General features: G+C 37.2%; 1 protein-coding gene across 3 annotated transcripts in view; it reads left to right on the top strand.

The window, feature by feature from the left end:
* The window catches only part of UGGT2 (UDP-glucose glycoprotein glucosyltransferase 2), a 194996-nt gene that overhangs the window by 36024 nt on the left and 138765 nt on the right, over positions 1–20207 (top strand). For all 3 annotated transcript variants that reach the window (XM_047720254.1, XM_047720253.1, XM_047720256.1), the window contains exons 3-5: positions 3242–3372; positions 4023–4135; positions 14383–14557. In XM_047720254.1, coding sequence (XP_047576210.1) covers positions 3242–3372; positions 4023–4135; positions 14383–14557 — 419 coding nt within the window. The remainder of the gene's footprint in view (positions 1–3241; positions 3373–4022; positions 4136–14382; positions 14558–20207) is intronic.

Genomic DNA, 20207 nt, shown 5'->3' with positions numbered 1-20207 from the left:
AATGGCACTTAAGCTGAGGTTTGCTGAACGGGAGTTGGCTGAGAATCCTTCTGCATTTCACGGCAGAGGAGTGGCGTGTGAAGGCCCAGAGTTGTTAGCCGCCTCTCTCTGGGTATTGTCTCTTGGTCCCCTAGAAGCAGTAATGAGTTGGCTAATGGCCTTTCCTCCCCTCATCACTGTCTGGTTTGGATCATCCCTATTCTTAGTCTTTTGTATTTGTAAGTATACATGAGCTTCTACTGCTTGCTCTGTTGGCTTCAGTGGTTTTCTTTTTTCCCCAGCTCACATTTATGAGGAATCACCGAGCTTACTCTACTTTCCAGTTAATTTCTCCTTTGTCGCAGTTGGTTCCTGGTGTGCTTTTCTGCATTGCTGGAGCATGCAGGATTTACAGTCTTTTGTAAATCTCAACTCCTCCATTTAGTATTGTTTTTACAGTTAAGTATGTTCAGAGCTCACCATCAAACTCTATGCTGTAGTTCCTCTAACTATTTCTTGGTTAGGTAAAGCTTGCTCTCCCTCGTTGATGCCTCATGAATAACTCCTAGGAATAATGGCCTTGAGTTCCTCACATATAGGACTGTGTATGCATGAATTTTATATTTAAGATTTTTAACTTTAGAGTCCTGTATTTTTACTAGAAAATGTTGCAGTGCTAACCATTCTTAATCTTCATTCTTAGACATGTAGACCCATTGTTCCTTTTAATTCTGGAGAGTTTTCTGTTCATTCTCCTCTATTCCCTTTGATTTCCTGCCTTAGGGATACAATTATACATACCGTAGATCTCCTTTGCCAGACTTCTGATTCTGTCATTTACTCTTAAATTGTTTTTTCGTCTTCTCGTATTCTTTTTGTTTCACTTTCTTCACATTTTCCCTGTATATTCTCTGTTTGTTTTTCCTGATTCTTTTTACTTTTATGTTAGTTGAGTTTAGTTTTACGTTAGTCTATATTTTCTGGTATTCTTTCTTGTTCTTTCCTTAGCTCTTTCAAAACAGTTTGCATACCCCGTTTTTTAGTTCTCTCATTCTTGAGCTTTTTTTATCAAGAACTTTAAAAGGGCTGAAGTTTTTTTTATCCTACTTGCAAGCTTAAAACTTAGCTTCCACAGTTTTAAGGATCAAACATAAGGCATGAGATAGAGAGCCCTGGATCAGAATTTAAAGACTTTCTAACTGACCAAGGAAAATCTCCCAAGTGGGCCACAGCTCTCTTCTCAGCCATGACCCATTACAGTAATTTTTGAGGCTTTTCACTGTCCTGTTTGAAAGGATCTAAGGTTGGTGTGATAGACTGTAGGAATTGTTGAATCATAAGGTGGTTATAATTCTGCATTCTGTACTCTACCCTCTCCTCTGCCAGGCAAGCCAATGTTCTAATGACTTTCTGGCCTTCTGTCCATAGTGGTATTAGATTTCCTTCCTTTTTCACTGTGTGCACGTGTGTGTGTCTATAGCTCTTGTCTGAAGACATTCAAACCTTATTCTAATCCAAGAAAGGTCTTTATACTTGTCACAGTGGATTGGACTTGAAGATGACAAAAGCACTGACGGGAAAGTCCCCTTGCTTGGAGAAGAGTTAACAACTAAGACCTCATTTGGATAAATGCCTCTGAATCTGCTGCCCAGTTCTTGATCTGTAACCTCGTCCTTATTTTCTTTTCAATAGTAGGCAACAAAGTCAAGGACCATTTATTGTCTGATTGACCATAAAATTTTATAAGTATGCTCACTATCAGTTTACAAGGACTTCCTCTAAATTCTGTAAATTGACCCATGAGGCTGGGTCTTTTCTCCTCTAAAAATATATGTATTCATCAGCATTCCATCTCTGTGTCAGATCTGTCAAGTACTGTGAAGGTTCTGAGATTTTACCATTTCCAAGCTAACAGGTTAGTTTCATGGATGCGGACAGAAGACCTGAAAGCCCTAGATGAGAGATGGAGGACTTTCTTACTCAAAAAAAAGCAGCAGCCACCATGTTTACATATGTGCCCTGGTTCCCTGAGCTCTGATTCCCACAGGACACCATAGGGAGCCAGGTAACACCTGAATGAATGGGTTGTAGTAAGGAGAGGAGCCAAGGGTCAAGAGCCCAGCAACTTTTGAACAAGTAGTAGACACTGTAGCAATCAACAAACAGTCCAGTGTCCCTCACCACCTCCAACATATCTCCTTCCATGCAGCACTCTTCTCCTCTCCCTCCTCCCCCACCTCCCAAGAGAGTGTCTATGGTTACACATCCCTTTTGTCCTCCCTTTTCACAGCCAGGAACTGTGATCTGTGGATAAAGATCAGAGTGTACCCTAGCTGTGCTCTTTTAATTACGTTTCTTCTGTCAGTTGATAACTTAGTACCAGGGAGTAAAGGAGAAAGGAAATGACCAGGGCATGTCTATGGGCCAGCTTACGGGGGCTGATACCAGCTGGCTCCAGAGCTGCGGTGCTGGTACCCGACCACCTCTGGCTGCCAGGGGCAACAGTGTAGACGATAATTATACCCCAGGTGGTGTAGAGAGAAGGAAAGGGCAAAAAATAGATGGTTCCTTCCCTGCTTACCCCATGAGTGTCACCTGGCCCTCTTCAGCTCTTGGCTTCTGTTCTCTGGGACTATTCCCAGCCAAATGATCTCCAGCTCCCCAGGGCTGTCCAAGAGTTCTTACACTCTAAGATTTATCCTTCTCTTTGGCGTGTTCAGGAACTTTGCAGAGGGGTTTAGAGGAAGGAATCAGCAGTTCAGGTTATTGTATACAAGAAGACATTTTTATTCTTTAAGGTCTGTTTCAAATTCTGTCTCCTAAAGCACTCTGGATACACTAATTGCTTTTGGCTATGTGTATTAAATCTGAGTTGTATTTATTTATATGTGTTATTTAAAATTAAGTCATATTTAATTTTTTTGTGCTGTTCTTCGTCTCCTCTTAAATCGTAGGTAGGTCCTGAATCTTATCCTTGTGTTATAACCCACAGCCTTGGGGTGAAATAATCGGATCTCCTGGCCCCTCCCAAATAGATTTTAGTGGTAGGATTATTTTCACCTAGAATCATAGCACTTGATTATACCTCATTGGTGCATTCAAATGAAGTTAATGAACAAGATCTTGATTTTCCGTTTTTCTCCAACACCACCCATAATCAAACTTAAGATTTGATGGTATTGTTAGCTTTACAGTAGAGCTGTGCCAATGTGTTGAAAATGAAAATAACATCCTTTTCTCTCGATTTTTTTTTTTTGTATAGAATCAGCTTATTCTTATTACAACTTAATCCTGAAGAAAGCTGGACAATTCTTAGACAATTTGCATATCAACCTCTTAAAGTTTGCTTTCTCAATAAGAGCATACTCACCAACTATTCAGATGTTTCAACAGGTATGTAAAAGCACCCAAACCTAGAGTTGACAAAGAAGCATGCTGGTACTGTGCATGAATCTTAATGTGAATATCTTTGGTTCAGAAGGATCTACAGAAAGGTCACCTGGGTGGCAGGTTAAGCATCTGCCAGGTCATGATCCCAGGGTCCTGGGACCCAGTCCCTTATTGGGCTCCTTGCTCAGCGGGGAGCCGCCTTCTCTCTCTGCTGCTCCCCCTGATTGTGCACTTGCTCTCTGACAAAATAAAATTTGGGGGGAAAAAAAAATCTGTAGACTTGGAATACCTGCTTCCATAGCCTGTCATTGATTGTATTATCATTGTCGATTGATTATAATTGAATACATTTTATAATTTTATAGTTATTTGGAATAAGGAAATTATAAGGACAAATGATTATTGAAATTAATGAAAATTTTAATTAGCATTTTTTGGTGGCATTTTTCAGTGACTTTGAAGCATGTTCTACTATAAAGTTGATTTTGTTAAAAAGTATTTGATTCGGCCTGCATGTAGATATTCTTTACTTTAATTAGAGCATTAACTTAACAGTAGTTGATGAGTTATTTCAATCAAAGGAATATATGAGTTTTAAAGATCATATTGTAATTATCAGCTACTGTAGCTAAATATAACCTCTGAAATCTTAGATTGCAGCTGATGAGCCCCCGCCAGACGGCTGCGATGCATTTGTGGTTATCCATAAAAAACACACCTGTAAAATTAATGAGCTCAAAAAGCTGCTGAAGAAGGCTACTTCAAGGTAAGTTCATGATAGCCTGTAGTGAAAGAAATGGCTTATAAAAAGAGATGAGGGTTGAAATAGCAGAAATTGCTTATAAAAATTTTTCATAATGAAGATATTGCTTATTGAAAAACTGAATCTCCTGAGCTGGTAGTTCAAGTTCTTTTCTAAAATGTACGAATATTTTCAGTATTTTGTCTCATTAGCTTTTGATTTTAGAATATAAATTTTATCAAAATACCATAAAATACATTAAATGTTTTATATAATCATAGATTGTTTTTTCAAGTAAACACACAAAACTGGATTTATTTGGACTCTATCTCTTTAAATATAAACTGAATTTAAAACTTGGAAATAAAAAAATAATACAAACAGTAATACAGAGTATAAAGTTGCCTTGTTATAACGTATGATTAAAAAGCTTTTTTACTTCTTCCAAGTATTTAATACAAATAGATATGGGCAGTCAGAAGAAAATTATTAATAGTACCAGTATATATGTCTGATTTATTTATACTTTAAAAAGTGTTAGTTGTTTCTCTAATTTTGAAAGAGTTCTTTATATATTAAACAGTAATATATACTTAGTAATTCATCTCAGTACTTCTCTTTTTTTGTTGTAAACCTTTTAAAATATTTTCTTGCATTTTATATTAATTTTAATATACAGAAGCCTCTTTAATTTCATGTTGCCCAAATTTTCTTTTATGTGTGGGTGTTTTTATACTTAGTTTTTTCCAAACCTGAGTGAGAGATTTTAACTATTATTTTCCAGTAGCTTTCCTAAAGCTTTTCTTTTCATTTTACCTTAAACTTTTAATCCATGTAAGTTATTGTTATCAAAGGTAAGGATCCAGTCAGACCTTTTTTCCCTTCAGGTGACTTGTCGATTATCTATTCATTGTATTTATGTTATGCTCTATTTCATAACTGTCCTGTACATTAACTGTTTCTTTTAGCGGTGCCATGCTGTTTTAGTATTTGTTTTATAATATATTCTGATATTTCACAGTACAATTTCATCACTGCTTTATTTCCTCCAAATTTTTTTTGCTCTTTGCAGTTACTGATGCTCTCATATTAACATTAGAGTTCTTTTTCTTCTGCCAAATTGCCTCCTAAAAAAACTCATGGAATTTGTTAGAATTATGTTAAACCTGTTGGTTAATTTAAAAACAATTTAAATCTTTATTGAATCTCTCAACAGATGACATTGTATGTCTTCTGTTCATACCTTTTCTTTTTTGTTCATACCTTTTAAAATGTTAAAGTTCTGTAATCTTATGTTTTTAAAATCAGAAATAACTTATCAGTTATTGAAATGTAATACAAAGTTTTTCTCATTGGACATACTGTGTATTGCAATATATATTAAAATATTGTACCGTCTTTGCATTTGTTAATGCTGTGGGGTATCTTCTGTTAAATTAAGATTGCTTATGTTTTAAGATTCATGCTTCTATTTTAATAGATGAGATTAGCTATTTAAATAATAAATACCACTTTTTAAAAGTCATTTAGCTTCATATAGTGAATTAGGCAACCATGTTATTTCTGTAAATTCTGTTCTTGTACATATATATATTAAAGAAAAGTATGTCATAGAAATGATCACTTCCTTTTTGTTTAAATATAGCACTTTATTTCTCAAAGGAGTTTGATCCATGTGTTTTAATACTTTTATGCATTTTATATCCATTAAGCTTCTGTGAAAAGTACCCCCTGCTGTGTTTAGGGGTGTCTGCATTGAATTTTTGTTTAATTTTTATTAAGTATAGCTGATATACAACATTGTATATGTTTCAAGTGCACAACATAGTAATTCAACAGTTCCTGTAATTTCTGCAGTGCTCACAGAAGTGTGGTTATCCTCTGTCACCATACAACATTATTACAGTATTATTGGCTTTATTCCTTATGCTGTACTTTTTATCTCTGTGACTTATTTTATCACTAAAAGTTTGTACCTCCTTAATCCCCTTCACCTATTTTGCCTATTCCCCGCCCCCCCCTTCTCTGGGAACCCCCAGTTCTCTGTATTTATCAGTTTCTGGGGATTTTTTTTTTTGGTGTTTATTCACTTATTTTGTTATATTTATTTTGTTTAGATTCCACATATAAGTAAAGTCCTATTTGTCTTTCTCTGTCTTATTTCACTTACCATAACACCCCTGGGTCCATCCATGTTGTCACTAATGGCAAGATCTTCAATTCCTTTATAGTCCCCCCCCTTTGTAGTTTTAGTAGATTAACTGTGAAATTGTTAGCCCTTGTGCATTTTTTTTTCTTTTCCTAGTGCATTTTTAAAATGTGATTTTGGTAACTTTTAAAATTATTATTTTTTTTGATGTCTGACTTTATAAGTTTCTGAAATATTGACTAAGTATTAAATATAAAATTGAGATTAAAAAGAAGTTAACATCAAGCTTTTGGGAGAGGCCATTTGCTGTGGGCCCTGTGAGCTTTGCGCTTTCTTGGTCTGATGAATAGATCGTGGAAGACCCTGACTGTTCTTTACCTGAGCCATTTCTCAGGGTTGTGTTTGTAGCAGGCGACCTGGAGGAATGAGATGATTTTCCCTTTGGAAAGAAGAGCAGGCTTGTTTACTGCTTGCTATAAAACAGTGGTTCCCCAAGTATAGTGTCCCTCAGCTACAACATACATCCACTATTTGTGTAGTATCCATTTAGGTCCATATTTTTCCCATCTCATCCCTCCCACCAAGAAATGATAAAAACCTAATAATTTAATGTTTTGTAAGTAGGATAAAGTCAAACCTTAGATCTTTTACAGTTTTTTTTTTCTTTTAAGATTTTACTTATTTATCCATCAGAGAGGGAGAGAGCACACAAGCAGGGGGAGCAGCAGGCAGAGGGAGAGGGAGAATTGGGCTCCCCACCGAGCAGGAAGCCCAAGGCAGGGCCTGATCCCAGGACCCCGAGACCACGACCTGAGCCAAAGGCTGAAGCTTAACCAACTGAGCCATTCAGGCACCCCATCTTTTACAGTTCTTAATAGTTTTAGAAACAAGGGTGAGATGTTGACAGATATATGGCTTTCTGGAAGAGGAAGGACAAGGGCCACATGGTTAGAGGAAGACAAAAGCTCAACACTTAAAATTTTGTCCTCCTGCTCTCTTCTCTCTCCTCCTGCCATTTTGTACTACTCTCTGCTCCTGGATGGGTGAGAGCAATTTTCTGATAACTTGCTGTAGCCTCTGTGACAGCTCCTTGATATATGTTGCTGCAGGAAAGAGCGCCCAAGCTCAACTGACAGGGTTTGGAAGGTGTTTACAATGAGCAAGGCTTTAATATGATGTCTGGGCCATTTCGATGAAGTTTTTATTATTTCGGCTTCTGTGACTGAATTACGTTTGGCACTGATACTGTGTGTGTTTATACTGTGAATGCTGTGACCGCTCAGAGTCTCAAGGGAGACCACCACATGTACCTTCTATTCCCAGGTGAACGACATACAATCTCAGGAGAGAAAGTTGAGCTAGAATCCCGTTAGAGTCTGAGTGGCTGCTGGAATACTCAGAGGCAGTTTTGAGTAGATCAGCACCATCTGCCTGACTGTCATCAAGTATACTCCTTTTTGAAAAGCCGCTCTTAGGGGCTCTTAAGCTCTTACTGAAACTGAAGGCCTAACCCACGGAAGCCTTGTGACTCTAACACCTGATGGTTTATATTTTGGCGTCGGCTAAGTAGGATTCAGTAACTGACAAGATAGAGGGACCCAACAAGTCTCTCCAATCAGTTGAAAATGGCATATTCAAGAGCATAGTTGTTTTGACTTAGCATGATCTTGGATTTACGTGGAAAGGTGGTAGCCACCCTTTGGGCAAACCACTTGCCCTATTCCACTACCTCAAGTAAAGTTTCTGGCTCAGGGGGGCCCTCAGTCCACAGTGGTTTCCCTAAATGACTGGGCTGTGTTACTGGTACGTTCAGCTAAGTTAAAGCTGATGGCATCTTTAGGTGGCCATTACTGTTCCGTCAAGCCACAGCTATGCAGCACGAAAAGTAGGTGTGGTCACTGCATTCCGTGGGCAGAATTCAAGGTGGTACTCCTGTCCCTGACTAGTCTCTGACCCCCTTGGTGAAAATTGTTACATTTATACTGATGCTTGGATTGTTCCCAGTGGCCTACCCGTCTAGTCTGCCGCTTGGAAGACCACCAACTGGCAGAGCAAATCACCGCTCCTCAGGGCTGTACCCTCTGAAGATAAACTGCCACCCATCTGCCAGTGTGAGTTGCTTCTGTAAACGCGCAGTGTTAGGCCCATTCTTTTAGTCCGAGTAAAGTCAAGCTGCTTACACTTCAAACATAAGACCTTGAAACACAACAACATTATGGCCAAAACAGGTAGAATGATTTGTCCCTTCCCTACCTCCTGTTCAAAGATCTGTGCTCTGGATCTGCCCTAAATCTTGACAGATATTACATATTTAAGTACATATATGATTATGTATTTGGGAGAAAAGGACAGCAATCATCACTATCCTAAGTTAGTATAACTTGCTCCCTCTGTCCTCAACAAGGATATGAAACTATTAAGGAATACTTTTTTGGAAATTGGGATGGTGAGAATAATAGAAAAGAAAGGCAACTTTGCTGCACTTAACGTGTTATGATTTTTAAAAGAGGAAAAAATAAACCAAGTGTTCAGCTCAACCAAAGGGAAAAGAAGAAATAACATAAATGTAAAAAGTAGCAGAATTGCTCTTTCCTTTGTTTTAATCAGTCATTTCTTTAAAGAAAAAAAAAAAACTAAAAATCTAACCTGGAAGACATGAAAGCTGAAATTTTAGGAATGAGAAACTTTAGGAATGAGAAAGAAAATTTAGGAACGAGAAACATCTGTAGAGGGGAAAAAAATTAAAATGTTACTGTAAATACATATGCAAATACATAAGTCACTTGCTTAAAAAAAGAACAACTGCTGTGGACAAATATCCGTAGGTTGTAAGCCAAGGATTATGTGCCTAAAGGTCACAAAAAGAAAGAAAAATGTGTAAATGCTATATATAGCTTCTCTCAGACTGGAGAATTGGTTTTGCCCTCCCTACAAGCCAATAAGCATGACTTCGACTGTTTCACGGATTCTGGCAGGAGACAGGAGGCTCTTGAGGAAAAAGCAAAGAACTGTCCCCTTCACAGCCACAGCAGCATGAGCATTCGCCTGATTGCACTGGTTCCTGTGTCTCACATTCTCCCGGGGTGAAAAGGGGCCCCCAAGAACACTGCATGAGCAGCTGGGGTGCATCACAGCTGAAGGACGTGGAGCTTGGGAACCTAGGACTTCTAACAAGCAGTAAGCAACGTGCTCTTTGTCCCAGAGGGAGGCCTTAACAGACCCCGCAAAGTCTCCTGCAAACCTGACAGATGGCCTGTCATAGTCTTGACGTACCCAGAAAGACAGTCAGTGGCTATGGCAGAATGCCTCTCCTAACAGTCCATCCCTGGGCCTAATAAATTCTTGACCAAACTCAAATTTTTGTGACTGTGCTTCTCATCAGCCGTTCTGTTGTCTCATGAAGCGTTTAATGAAGGCCACTGTCAACGGGACTCCGAGCAGCAGGGGCATCCATCTGTAGGCTTAGCCGCAGCCATGCCCCCAGGGTCCCAGATGCAGCCGACTGTGAATAAGTCCCGGGGGGACTAGTGTGTCCCATGTCAGACAGATGGGGATGTCCTCTAACATCAGTCTGTTATCCCTTAAAACCTGCACAAGGGAGTTTATACCTTCCTGATCTTTGCTGTTCCTGAAGATATTCACTGGGGACAATAAACGGGCCAAAAAAGCAAGCCCTTTCTCCCATGGAAGCATTCTGTGCCTGCTTTCCCCAAATACAAGCATAAAGCCAGAACGTGGCACATGTCACTCCAGTTCCAACATTGTTAGACTTGAGCCTTTAGGCTGCAGCCTCCATCTTCACGTCGCTGCACCCAAGGCTGCTCCGGGCACGGAAATACACCCGTTTGCGTCATTGAGATGAAGTTGTACCGCCCTGCATATTTATGCGTGAATTTGGGGCGCGGGGAGACCTACACTCAGGAGATCTTTGTCTCTGGAAAATCTACTCCCTCTCTTGTAATTTTTCCTTTGATTTTTGACCTAAAGATTTATCTACGAGCACTGTTCCATCAGCAGCCTTTCCAGTTACTAACAATAATAAATTACTTGAAAATCGTTTCTTTTGGACAGTATTAAAATGTAAGATAACCGGGGCGCCTGGGTGGCTCAGTGGGTTAAGCCGCTGCCTTCGGCTCAGGTCATGATCCCAGGTCCTGGGTTCGAGCCCCACATCGGGCTTTCTGCTCAGCAGGGAGCCTGCTTCCTCCTCTCTCTCTGCCTGCCTCTCTGCTTACTTGTGATTTCTCTCTGTCAAATAAATAAAATATTTAAAAAAAATGTAAGATAACCTGTATAAATTATGAAATGCACTTCTACAGTACCGATTTGATAGAAATCAGTATTTTTAATAATCCATTTGACCTAGTGCCATTTGAGTTCCACCGTAGCCATTAAAATTAATGAAATGATTTTAATAATTTCATCTGGTTTGATTTCTTTTTAGTTTTTAAATGAAGTATGATTTTAGCATTATTTTTGTGTTTATTAATAGGATCCTGTGAAGAATGGCAACTAATTCTATTTCTCTTGTTTTGCACATTCTTGTATCTTCATCTGTTGCAGAAGAGATTAATCATGAACTCAGCTTTTATTTGGGGCTAAAATTTTGTTTGTTTCATGTTTCAAATATCCAAACATTGACAGTAATATTTTTTAAATCTTAGCTTACATTAAATGTTAATCATGAAAGCGGATGGTTGGGCACCTGGGTGGCTCAAACATCTGCCTTTGGCTCAGGTCAGGATCCCAGGGTTTTGGGATCGATCCCCGCATGGGGCTCCCTGCTCAGTGTGCCATCTTCTTGCTCTCCCACTGCCGCCGTCCCTCTCCCTGCTCACACTCTCTTTCTCTCTCAAAATCTTTAATAATAATAATAATGAAAGTGGATGAATGTGTAGAACTTAAAAAGAAGTTTATTAACAAAAGGTGGGTGAGTGTGCATGCTTACTATGACAGCCAAATTATAAGTCACTGTAAAGGTGCTTGAACTCATGTAATCTTATAAACCTGAAATAAACACAGTACTCCATGTCAATGTCCAGAAATATGACACATTTTGAAGCCAGTAATTAGTGGAAGTTTTCATTATTCTGTTAGAGGTATTGAGCCCTTGAGTGATTATGATTTAAAGTAAGTCAATAACTAGGAACAATAGTAATTTAGCCAGTTTTTAAATGTAAAAGCTAACTTATTTTCATTGGTGAGCCTTGTTCTGTAATTAGAATAGAAATTTGAATTTCTCTATTAGAAGATAAAATTTATACATGTACAACTTTCCAGCCATATCAGAAAGCTGAAAAATCAGTTATTTACCATAGTTTATTGTAGAAAGTCTAAATTTATCATGAATATCCTAGAAATGTTTCTCTATAAAATAACAGTGGTTATCACCAAACCATTTTATCAATATCTATTTAGCTCAAATAAGTAATAGAATTTTACTTTTGAATTTTTCATATTTAAAATCATGCCTCTTGATAAAAAGATTCCATTTTCATTTTAAATTTTGATTTTGAGAATTTTTCCCCTTACTCTGTGCAGGTTAAATTAACTACTATAGGAGAATTAAAAAATGTAAAGAAAATATGCCTACAAAGTAATTTGCTTTACACACAAAACAATATAATAAACATAATAAGATTATAATATAAACATATTGTAAATTTTTTAGTTATGTCAATAAGTAAAAATCCTATACACATCTAGTATATGTAACCTGAGGGAATAAATAAAATGATCTAACAACTCTGTTCATCTGAGTATAGAACTTGTCCCTTTAATTTTTTGAGGAATTTTATGTTAATTTATACTGAAAGGACATGTTCCCAATTAAGTTTTAAGTATTAAGTATTAATACTTAATACTTAAAACTTAAGTATTGGGCGCCTGGGTGGCTCAGTGGGTTAAGCTGCTGCCTTTGGCTCAGGTCATGATCTCAGGGTCCTGGGATCGAGTCCCGCATCGGGCTCTCTGCTCAGCAGGGAGCCTGCTTCCCTTCCTCTCTCTCTGCCTGCCTCTCTGCCTACTTGTGATCTCTGTCTGTCAAATAAATAAATAAAATCTTTAAAAAAAAAAACTTAAGTATTAAGTTTAAGCATTAAGAATTAATACAATGTGTACATACAGCAAATTATAAGATTCTTCTTTTACTCCAGACTTCTAGAACTTCTCCCCAGAGTCAACCAGTGCTATCAAGTTTTTGTGTATCCTTTTGGAAATAAGGTATATATAGTCACAATTACATGGATAAATACCCCCTACTTTCATCATTTTTTAAAAAAATATTTGAACAAGAATGAGAGCAAATTGAATGGTAAGAGGAAGAAGCAGGCCCCACCCCCACCCCCTCAAGAAGCCCGATGCGGGACTCGTTCCCAGGACTCTGCCACCTTAAGCTGAAGGCAGACGCTTAACTGACTGAGCCACCCAGGCACCCTCCCTACTTTGATCGTTAATGGTGGTTTGCCATCCAACATTTGATTCCTTTTTTCCTTGAAAGTACTCTTGATCAATAGTTTAAATAAGGGGAGTTTGGCGAGAATGAGAGAAGAATGATTCTTGAGCTTCAAGGATGTGCTTTATGCTCTGCTAGACAATTTTTAAGTCATTTTGGTAAATCTTTAGGACACCTAAGAGGTAGTGAGAATACCTCCTCTTGAAGAGATAAAGAAATAGGCCTAAGAGAGATCAAATCACTGGCTCAAATTACTGGCTCACATAGCTAGTAATTGAACTAGAACTTGAATCCAATTCTGCCCACTTTCAAACCCCACAGTCTTTTCATGAGTATGCGGTAGTTTTGTTCATGCCCCTGTCCCTCTCCGCTTTTTTTCATATTTGTTACTTAAAGATAGTAAATGACTAAAAGGTTATAGATGTCTGAATTCATTAAATAAAAGTCACTTCTCAACACCTTTTTATTATTAACTTCATTATCTTGTTTTTCTTTCTACCTTGTAAGTTGTTAAAAGATATGGGTTTAGGATTCCGTAGACAGGAGTTGAAATCCTGGCTTTCTTTGATCTCACCCTGGATATTTAACTTGTCTGAGCCTCAGGAATCTTAAAAGTTTAAATGATAGTAATTATCTAAAGGAATTGGTGGGAAAAGAGACTGTACTGATATGTGTAAAGAATCTAGGATAGTGTCTGGCGAGGAAGAAGGTATCAAAGTCTATGACAGGGCCAGACCATAGGAATTCTTTCTTTGATTATCTGTGAGAATTTCATGAGTTGTTATTCATGTTAAGTACTGATAATCTTTGTGTGATATAATGTTTTTGTTTTTTAAATATTTGGAATCCATTTTTTCAAGAAATGTGAGCTATGAAAAATTATACCCTTCTAATTAAAAAAATTTTTTTTCGTTGAAAAATATATTACCACTATCTGTTATTTAAAGATAGTAAATCTTGTTCATTAAAAATATTTGTAGTGTTCAATTTTGGGTTAACCAGATTTCTGTCTTGAATAGAAGTTATTTTCTGTTGATTCCATCAGATATCAGATACTGAGTGTGCATTCTTTCTCACTGACCTATAGCTATAAAACTACATTCTGTCATGTATGTTTATTATATTGTTTTGTGTGCAAGGAAAGTTATTTTCTAGGTATATTGTCTTTACATTTTTTAGTTCTCCCACAGAAATTACTATATTAACCTGTACACAGGATGAAAATTCACAGGAAGTTTAAACTCTTTTTCTGTGATCATACACACACACACACACACACACACACACACACGTACATGTGTATATATGTATGTGTACATATGTATGTATGTATATGTGTGTATGTGTGTGTGTATGTATACTTTTTTCCCTGTAAGTTGTTTGATAAGTAGAAATTATAAAAGGTCATGATATATTTTCAATATGCTCTTTCAGTTCTTTTAAAAAGTTTGGGCTTTGCGGTGCCTGGCTGGCTCAGTCAGTAGAGCATGCAACTCTTGATCTTGGGGTTGTAGGTTTGAGCCCCACATTCTCTGTAGAGAGTACTTAAAATCTTTATAAATAAATAAGTATGTTTTGTTTCCATTTTAGGTTGAGCCCACATTTTGTGTAGAGATTACTTAAAATCTTAATAAATAAATAAATGTTTGTGTTTTGTTTCCATTTTAGGCCCAGACCTTACCTGTTTAAAGGTGATCATAAATTTCCTACAAACAAAGAGAACTTACCAGTGACTATACTCTATGCTGAAATTGGTACCAGAGCATTTAGTAAATTTCACAAAGTATTGTCTGAAAAAGCTCAAAATGGGAAAATTCTGTATGTTCTTCGGCATTATATTCAGGTACAGTATTATCCAAGATTATTTTGTATATAAAAATTATGTTTGATAATTTCCTTACTAGGTTTTACATAATTTCCACCTGAACAGTTAAAGATTTTTTAAAATTAACATACCTATCAAATGTGAATTTTATATGGAAAAATATATGGGGATTCTGTATCTTGTTGATACTCCTCTGTCTTCAGATTCCTTTCTTCTTAAATCTGAAACAGATTTAAAACTTGGATAAAAAACAAAATGATATGTGTATAATATTTGCTAGGATTCATAAATAGAGGGGTTTTTTTGGTTTGTTTTTTGAGAGAGAGGGAGAGTCTGTGAGCATGGGGGAGAAGGGGTAAAGTGAGAGGGAGAGAGAGATTCTTAAGCAGACTCCATGCGCAGCACAGAGCCCGAGCCCATGACCCTGAGGTCATGACCCAAGCTGAAATCCAGAGTCAGGTGCTTAATCAACTGAGCCACCCAGGCGCACCCCTTTAAATACAATTATTATTATCTTTTAAAGATTTTACTTATTTGACAGAGAGAGAGATAGCAAGAGGAGCATGAGCGGGGAGGAGAGGGAGAAGCAGTCTCCCTGCTGAGCAGGAATCCCAATGCAGGGCTCCATCCCAGGACCCTGGGATCATGAGTTGAGCCTAAGGCAGACGCTTAACCAACTGAGCCACCCATTCGCCCCATAAATGCAATTATTTTTAATGAAAAAGTATTATGGTGAGGAAATCTAATTTAATTGATATGGTATATATTAGTTCGAAGTGTGAAGCATGGTATGGGAATGCTATTAACTATTTCTTTAGCGGACTACAGTATTATTCAAGTTTCTGATTGAATACATTGTATTCTCACTCTTCCAACCTCTCATTTCTGTCACACTCTGTTACAGTATTCTGGTTTAATGACTATAGTACCCATTGCTGTATCTCAAGTTTTCTTTCTTTCATAACTCCACACCATTCCCCCCCACCCCACGCAACCAAATTCACGGAAATATACTAGAATGAACGTTAGAGAAGGACTTTGCCTTTTTTTACCACTATATTCCCAACATGGAAAGAGTGTTTTATGTTGAAATACTAGTGATTTGCATATAAATGTTATAAAGCATCACAAATATACTTGTTAATTGCCTATCCATATTCTTTACCTGTTTTTATATTGGATTATTTGGGTTTCTCTTTTTCTTTTTTTAAGATTTTATTTATTTATTTGACAGAGATCACAAGTAGGCAGAGAGGCAGGGAGAGAGGGGGAACCAGGCTCCCTGCTGAGCAGAGAGCCTGATGCAGGGCCCCATCCCAGGACCCTGGGATCATGACCTGAGCCAAAGGCAGAGGCTTTAACCCACTGAACTACCCAGGTGCCCCTGGGTTTCTCTTTTTCTTACCTGTAGGTTTTGAAATATATGTTCTGAATACTAATCTTTTCTTCTGTACTTTGCAAACATCTTCTACAATATTTCTGGTCCTCTGGTATTAAAACATTATTTATGACATCTTTGGTTGAGTGCAAGTAATAATTGTGATGTCAGATTTATCCAACTTTTCTTTAGTGATTCCCTTCACGATGTCATAAAGACATTCTCGTGTATTTTCTTGTAATAATTAAAATGCTATTTTTTGAGTTTTGGTTTTTAATTTATCTGGAATGTATTTGAATATGCTGCAGGCTGGAGATACAATTCTAGTTTCTCCATATGAAAATCATTGGTCCCCACATAATTTATTGAACAGTTAAGTCTTTATTCTAAACCATCATATACCAAGTTTTCATATAGACATGTATGTTTTTAGATTCTATTCTTTTAATATAATGTCTGTTCTTTAATATAATGTCTCCTTTACACAAATATATTTCAGTTGCAAGAGCTGTAAATTCTAAAGCAGTCTTGACAAAGAACAAAGCTAGGAGGCATCATGCTTCCTGATTTTAAACTACATTACAGGGGCGCCTGGGTGGCTCAGTGAGTTAAAGTCTCTGCCTTTGACTCAGGTCATGGTCCCAGGGTCCTGGGATCAAGCCCAGCGTCGGGCTGTCTGCTCAGTGGAGAGCCTGCTTCCTCATCTCTCTCTCTCTCTCTCTCTCTCTCTGCCTGCCTCTCTGCCTACTTGTGATCTGTCTGTCAAGTAAGTACATTTAAAAAAAAACTGTATTACAAAACTGTAGTATTAAAACAGTGTGGTATTGGCATAGATCTATGTAGATCAGTGGAACAGAAAGCCAAGAAATAAACCCATGCATAAATGGTCAACTAGTATTTAACAAAGGAGCAAAACATACTCAGTTAAATGGTGCTGGAAAAACTGGATAACCACATGCAAAAGAATGGAACTAGCCCCCTATTTGACAACACTCATAAAAATTAACTTGAATTGGATTAAGGATTTAAACATAAAATATGAAATCATGAAACTCCTAGAAGAAAACCTAAGGAAAAAGCCCCTTGTCAATGGTCTTAGCAGCGATTTTTTGGATTGGACGCCAAAAGCAAAGGCAACAAAAGCAAAAATGAAGTGCAATAAAATAAAAAAGAAAAGAAAAAATAAAGTAGGACTACATCAAACTAAAAAGCATCTGCGCAGCAAAGGAAGCTATTAACAAAATTGAAGGCAATGTATGGAATGGGAGAAAATATTTGTAAATCATATATCTGATAAGGGGTTAATATCTGAAATACATAAGGATCTCAGGCAACTCAGTAGTAAAAAACGTAGTCTGATGAAAAGAATGGGCAAAGGGACTGAATAGACATTTTTCCAAAGGAGACTTACAAGTGGCCAGCATGTACATGAAAAGGCATTCGACATCACAAACCAGAATGTAATGTAAATAGAAACCACAATGAGGTACCACCTCAGACTTGTTAGAATTGCTGTTATCAAAAAGACAGGTGTGAGAGGATGTGGAGAAAAGGGAGTATTTTTGCACTGTTGATGAGAGAGTAAATTGGTACAGCCACTATGGAAAAGAGTATGGAGGTACCTCAAAAATGTTTAAAAAGAACCACTGTACGATCTGGTATTTCTGCTTCTGAGTATATATCCAAAGGAAACAAAATACTAACTTGAAAATCTATCTGTGGTCCTATGTTCATTGCAGCATTACCTACCATAATGTAGACATGGGAACAGCCCCCATGTTCAGTGGTGGATAAATGGATCAAGAAAATGTGGTGTGTGTATACAGTGGAATAGTATTCATCCTTTAAAGGGAAAGAAATCCTGCCATTTGTGACACTATGGATGGACTCTTGAGGGCATTATATTAATTGAAATAAATTGGACAGAGAAAGACAAATACTGTAATGATGTCACTTACATGTGGAACCTAAAAAACAACCAAACTTCTAGAAAACGGGAGGTGGTGTTGATGGGTGAAGGTGGTTGGAAAGTACAGACTTCCAGCTACAAGTTCTGGGGTGACCTAATACTACTGTGTTGCATATTTGCAAGTTGCTAAGAGAATAGATCTTTAAAGTACTTATCACAAGAAAAAATACTGAGGTTTGGATGTTAAGTAAACTTACTGTGGTAATTGTTTCATATAGTCTTGATCAAATCATTATGTAGTATGCCTTAAACTAATAGTGTTTATATCAATTATACCAGAGTAGGAATGGAAGTGGGAGATCAAATTATTGTTTATCTTTTTAAAAATGTCCCCCAAGTGATTCTAATGTGCCCTACAGGGGGAGATATGATCATCTGTCAAGAAATCAGTGTCCCAGGTTATTTTTTGGAGAATGTGACCATTAAATAAACTCTGAACACATACTAGCCAACTCTCTGGGCACTTTGTCACATCAAATTATAGCCTTCTTAATGAACAATGTATTATACATTCAAAATAGGTATATTTTAAATCTGGTCAACATGTAATTCTAATAAAATAAACTTATTTTTGCTACCTTTGGAACAGATGCCTTTTTATGGGGAAAGAAGAAATAGAAAAAATGAAGAAAGAGTCTTCTCACCAGTTGATTTTGTCTATGAGCATTTTTGGTTTGCAAATCCAAACTTATTAGACTACAGTTCACATTATATATTAATACATTTTCAAATGGAGTCAGTAAATATGAATTTAATAAACATTTATCTTTATTCCTGAGGAGCTAATAATATTTCAGAATTGATAATGGAAATTGGGTATTTGAAATTGCATTTCTTTTATGAACTATAACAAAATATGTAGACTTGGAGCTTCGATTTGCTTCTCTACCAGCTGATTGTCTTTTTGGTGGATAGTCAAATGGATTTTTAAATTGAGCTGTATGAAATTGAAAACTCTCTATAATATTTTCACCTTCTTCAGATGACCATAATTATAAGCAGCTCAGTTCCCTTGTGCTATCTTTCATTATAGCATGTGCCTGAGAAATTAGCAAATTACATTTTCACATGGGCAGCAGTGTTAAATATTTCTCTGCATATCTGAAACTAATTCTTATATCATCTTATTTGGAAATAGAACAGCCCAGGAATAGTCACTCTGGTCATCTACTTATTTTTAAGGTTGGAGGCAGGGGAGCTAGGGAGGAAAGAAGATAATAAAAAGAAAAAAAAAAAAAACCTATTGAGGTTCTCCTTCCTTCCGATCTCTACTTCTTCCGCTATCATGTGTAGGATCGTAAAACTGCCCTCTTGCAAACTTGAGTAAGCACAGATGCACACTATGTTCCAGAGAGTTCGCAAGGCGCTAGGTTAAACCAGTTTCCTAAGCCGTGAAAGAATGTGCCAAATGATGATGACTAGCAAAATTGATAAGAATTTCCATCTGGAAGCTAGAAAGAACCTTAGACATCTTCTAAAAATGTTATGTTTATTCATCCAGGTTGCTTACCTTTTGAAAAAAATGTGGTGCGTTCTCTTCCTTGATAGGGTAATCTCTAGAAGTACATTTTGTATTTGTCCTTTACAGAAAGGGGAAAGTTAGGTATTAAAATTCCAATCAGGGGCGCCTGGGTGGCTCAGTGGGTTGAGCCTCTGCCTTCTGCTCGGGTCATGATCTCAGGGTCCTGGGATCGAGCCCTGCGTCGGGCTCTCTGCTCAGCAGTGAGCCTGCTTCCTCCTCTCTCTGCCTGCCTCTCTGCCTGCTTGTGATCTCTCTCTCTCTGTCAAATAAAAAAAAAAAAAAATCTTAAAAAAAAATTCCAATCAGCAATACCTCAGAGAACTCCATTTTAGGCAATTTTTGCCCTTGTTGCAAGAGTAGATACTGATTTGTGGCATTTGGTATATTTTAATCATTGAGAAATGTGAAGAAAAATTTAATCAGATTGTTCAAGACACTGCTTTTTGGTGTCTTTTGCCTCTACTCTTCAGTATCGCTTTTAGCAACACTATAGTTATCCTACATCTAGATAACTAGCAAATGAATAGCATTTGGCGGTTTAGCAAATCCTGTGTAGTTCACTAAAAGTAGTACAGTTTTATTGCAACTTAATTGTATTGGAGCTTCTATTAATTAACTCATAGGAGAAATGGGGAAGTTACCATAGTTAACAGAAAAAGATCAGGTATTTTTCCTTTTAAAAGGGTAATTAAAACATTAGAGCCATAACAAGGTTTTTAGAAAGTAAAGAAGTTGTGATTAACTAAATTCTGGGTCCTTGGTATGTTGTCTAGAGAGAGTATAAATATCCCCCAAATAA

This window comes from Lutra lutra, chromosome 3 (assembly GCF_902655055.1).
Source record: "Lutra lutra chromosome 3, mLutLut1.2, whole genome shotgun sequence".
In the NCBI taxonomy this organism is placed as follows: Eukaryota; Metazoa; Chordata; class Mammalia; order Carnivora; family Mustelidae; genus Lutra; species Lutra lutra.
Note: the sequence above shows the minus strand (reverse complement) of the source record. Positions and strands in the feature narration are given on the sequence as shown.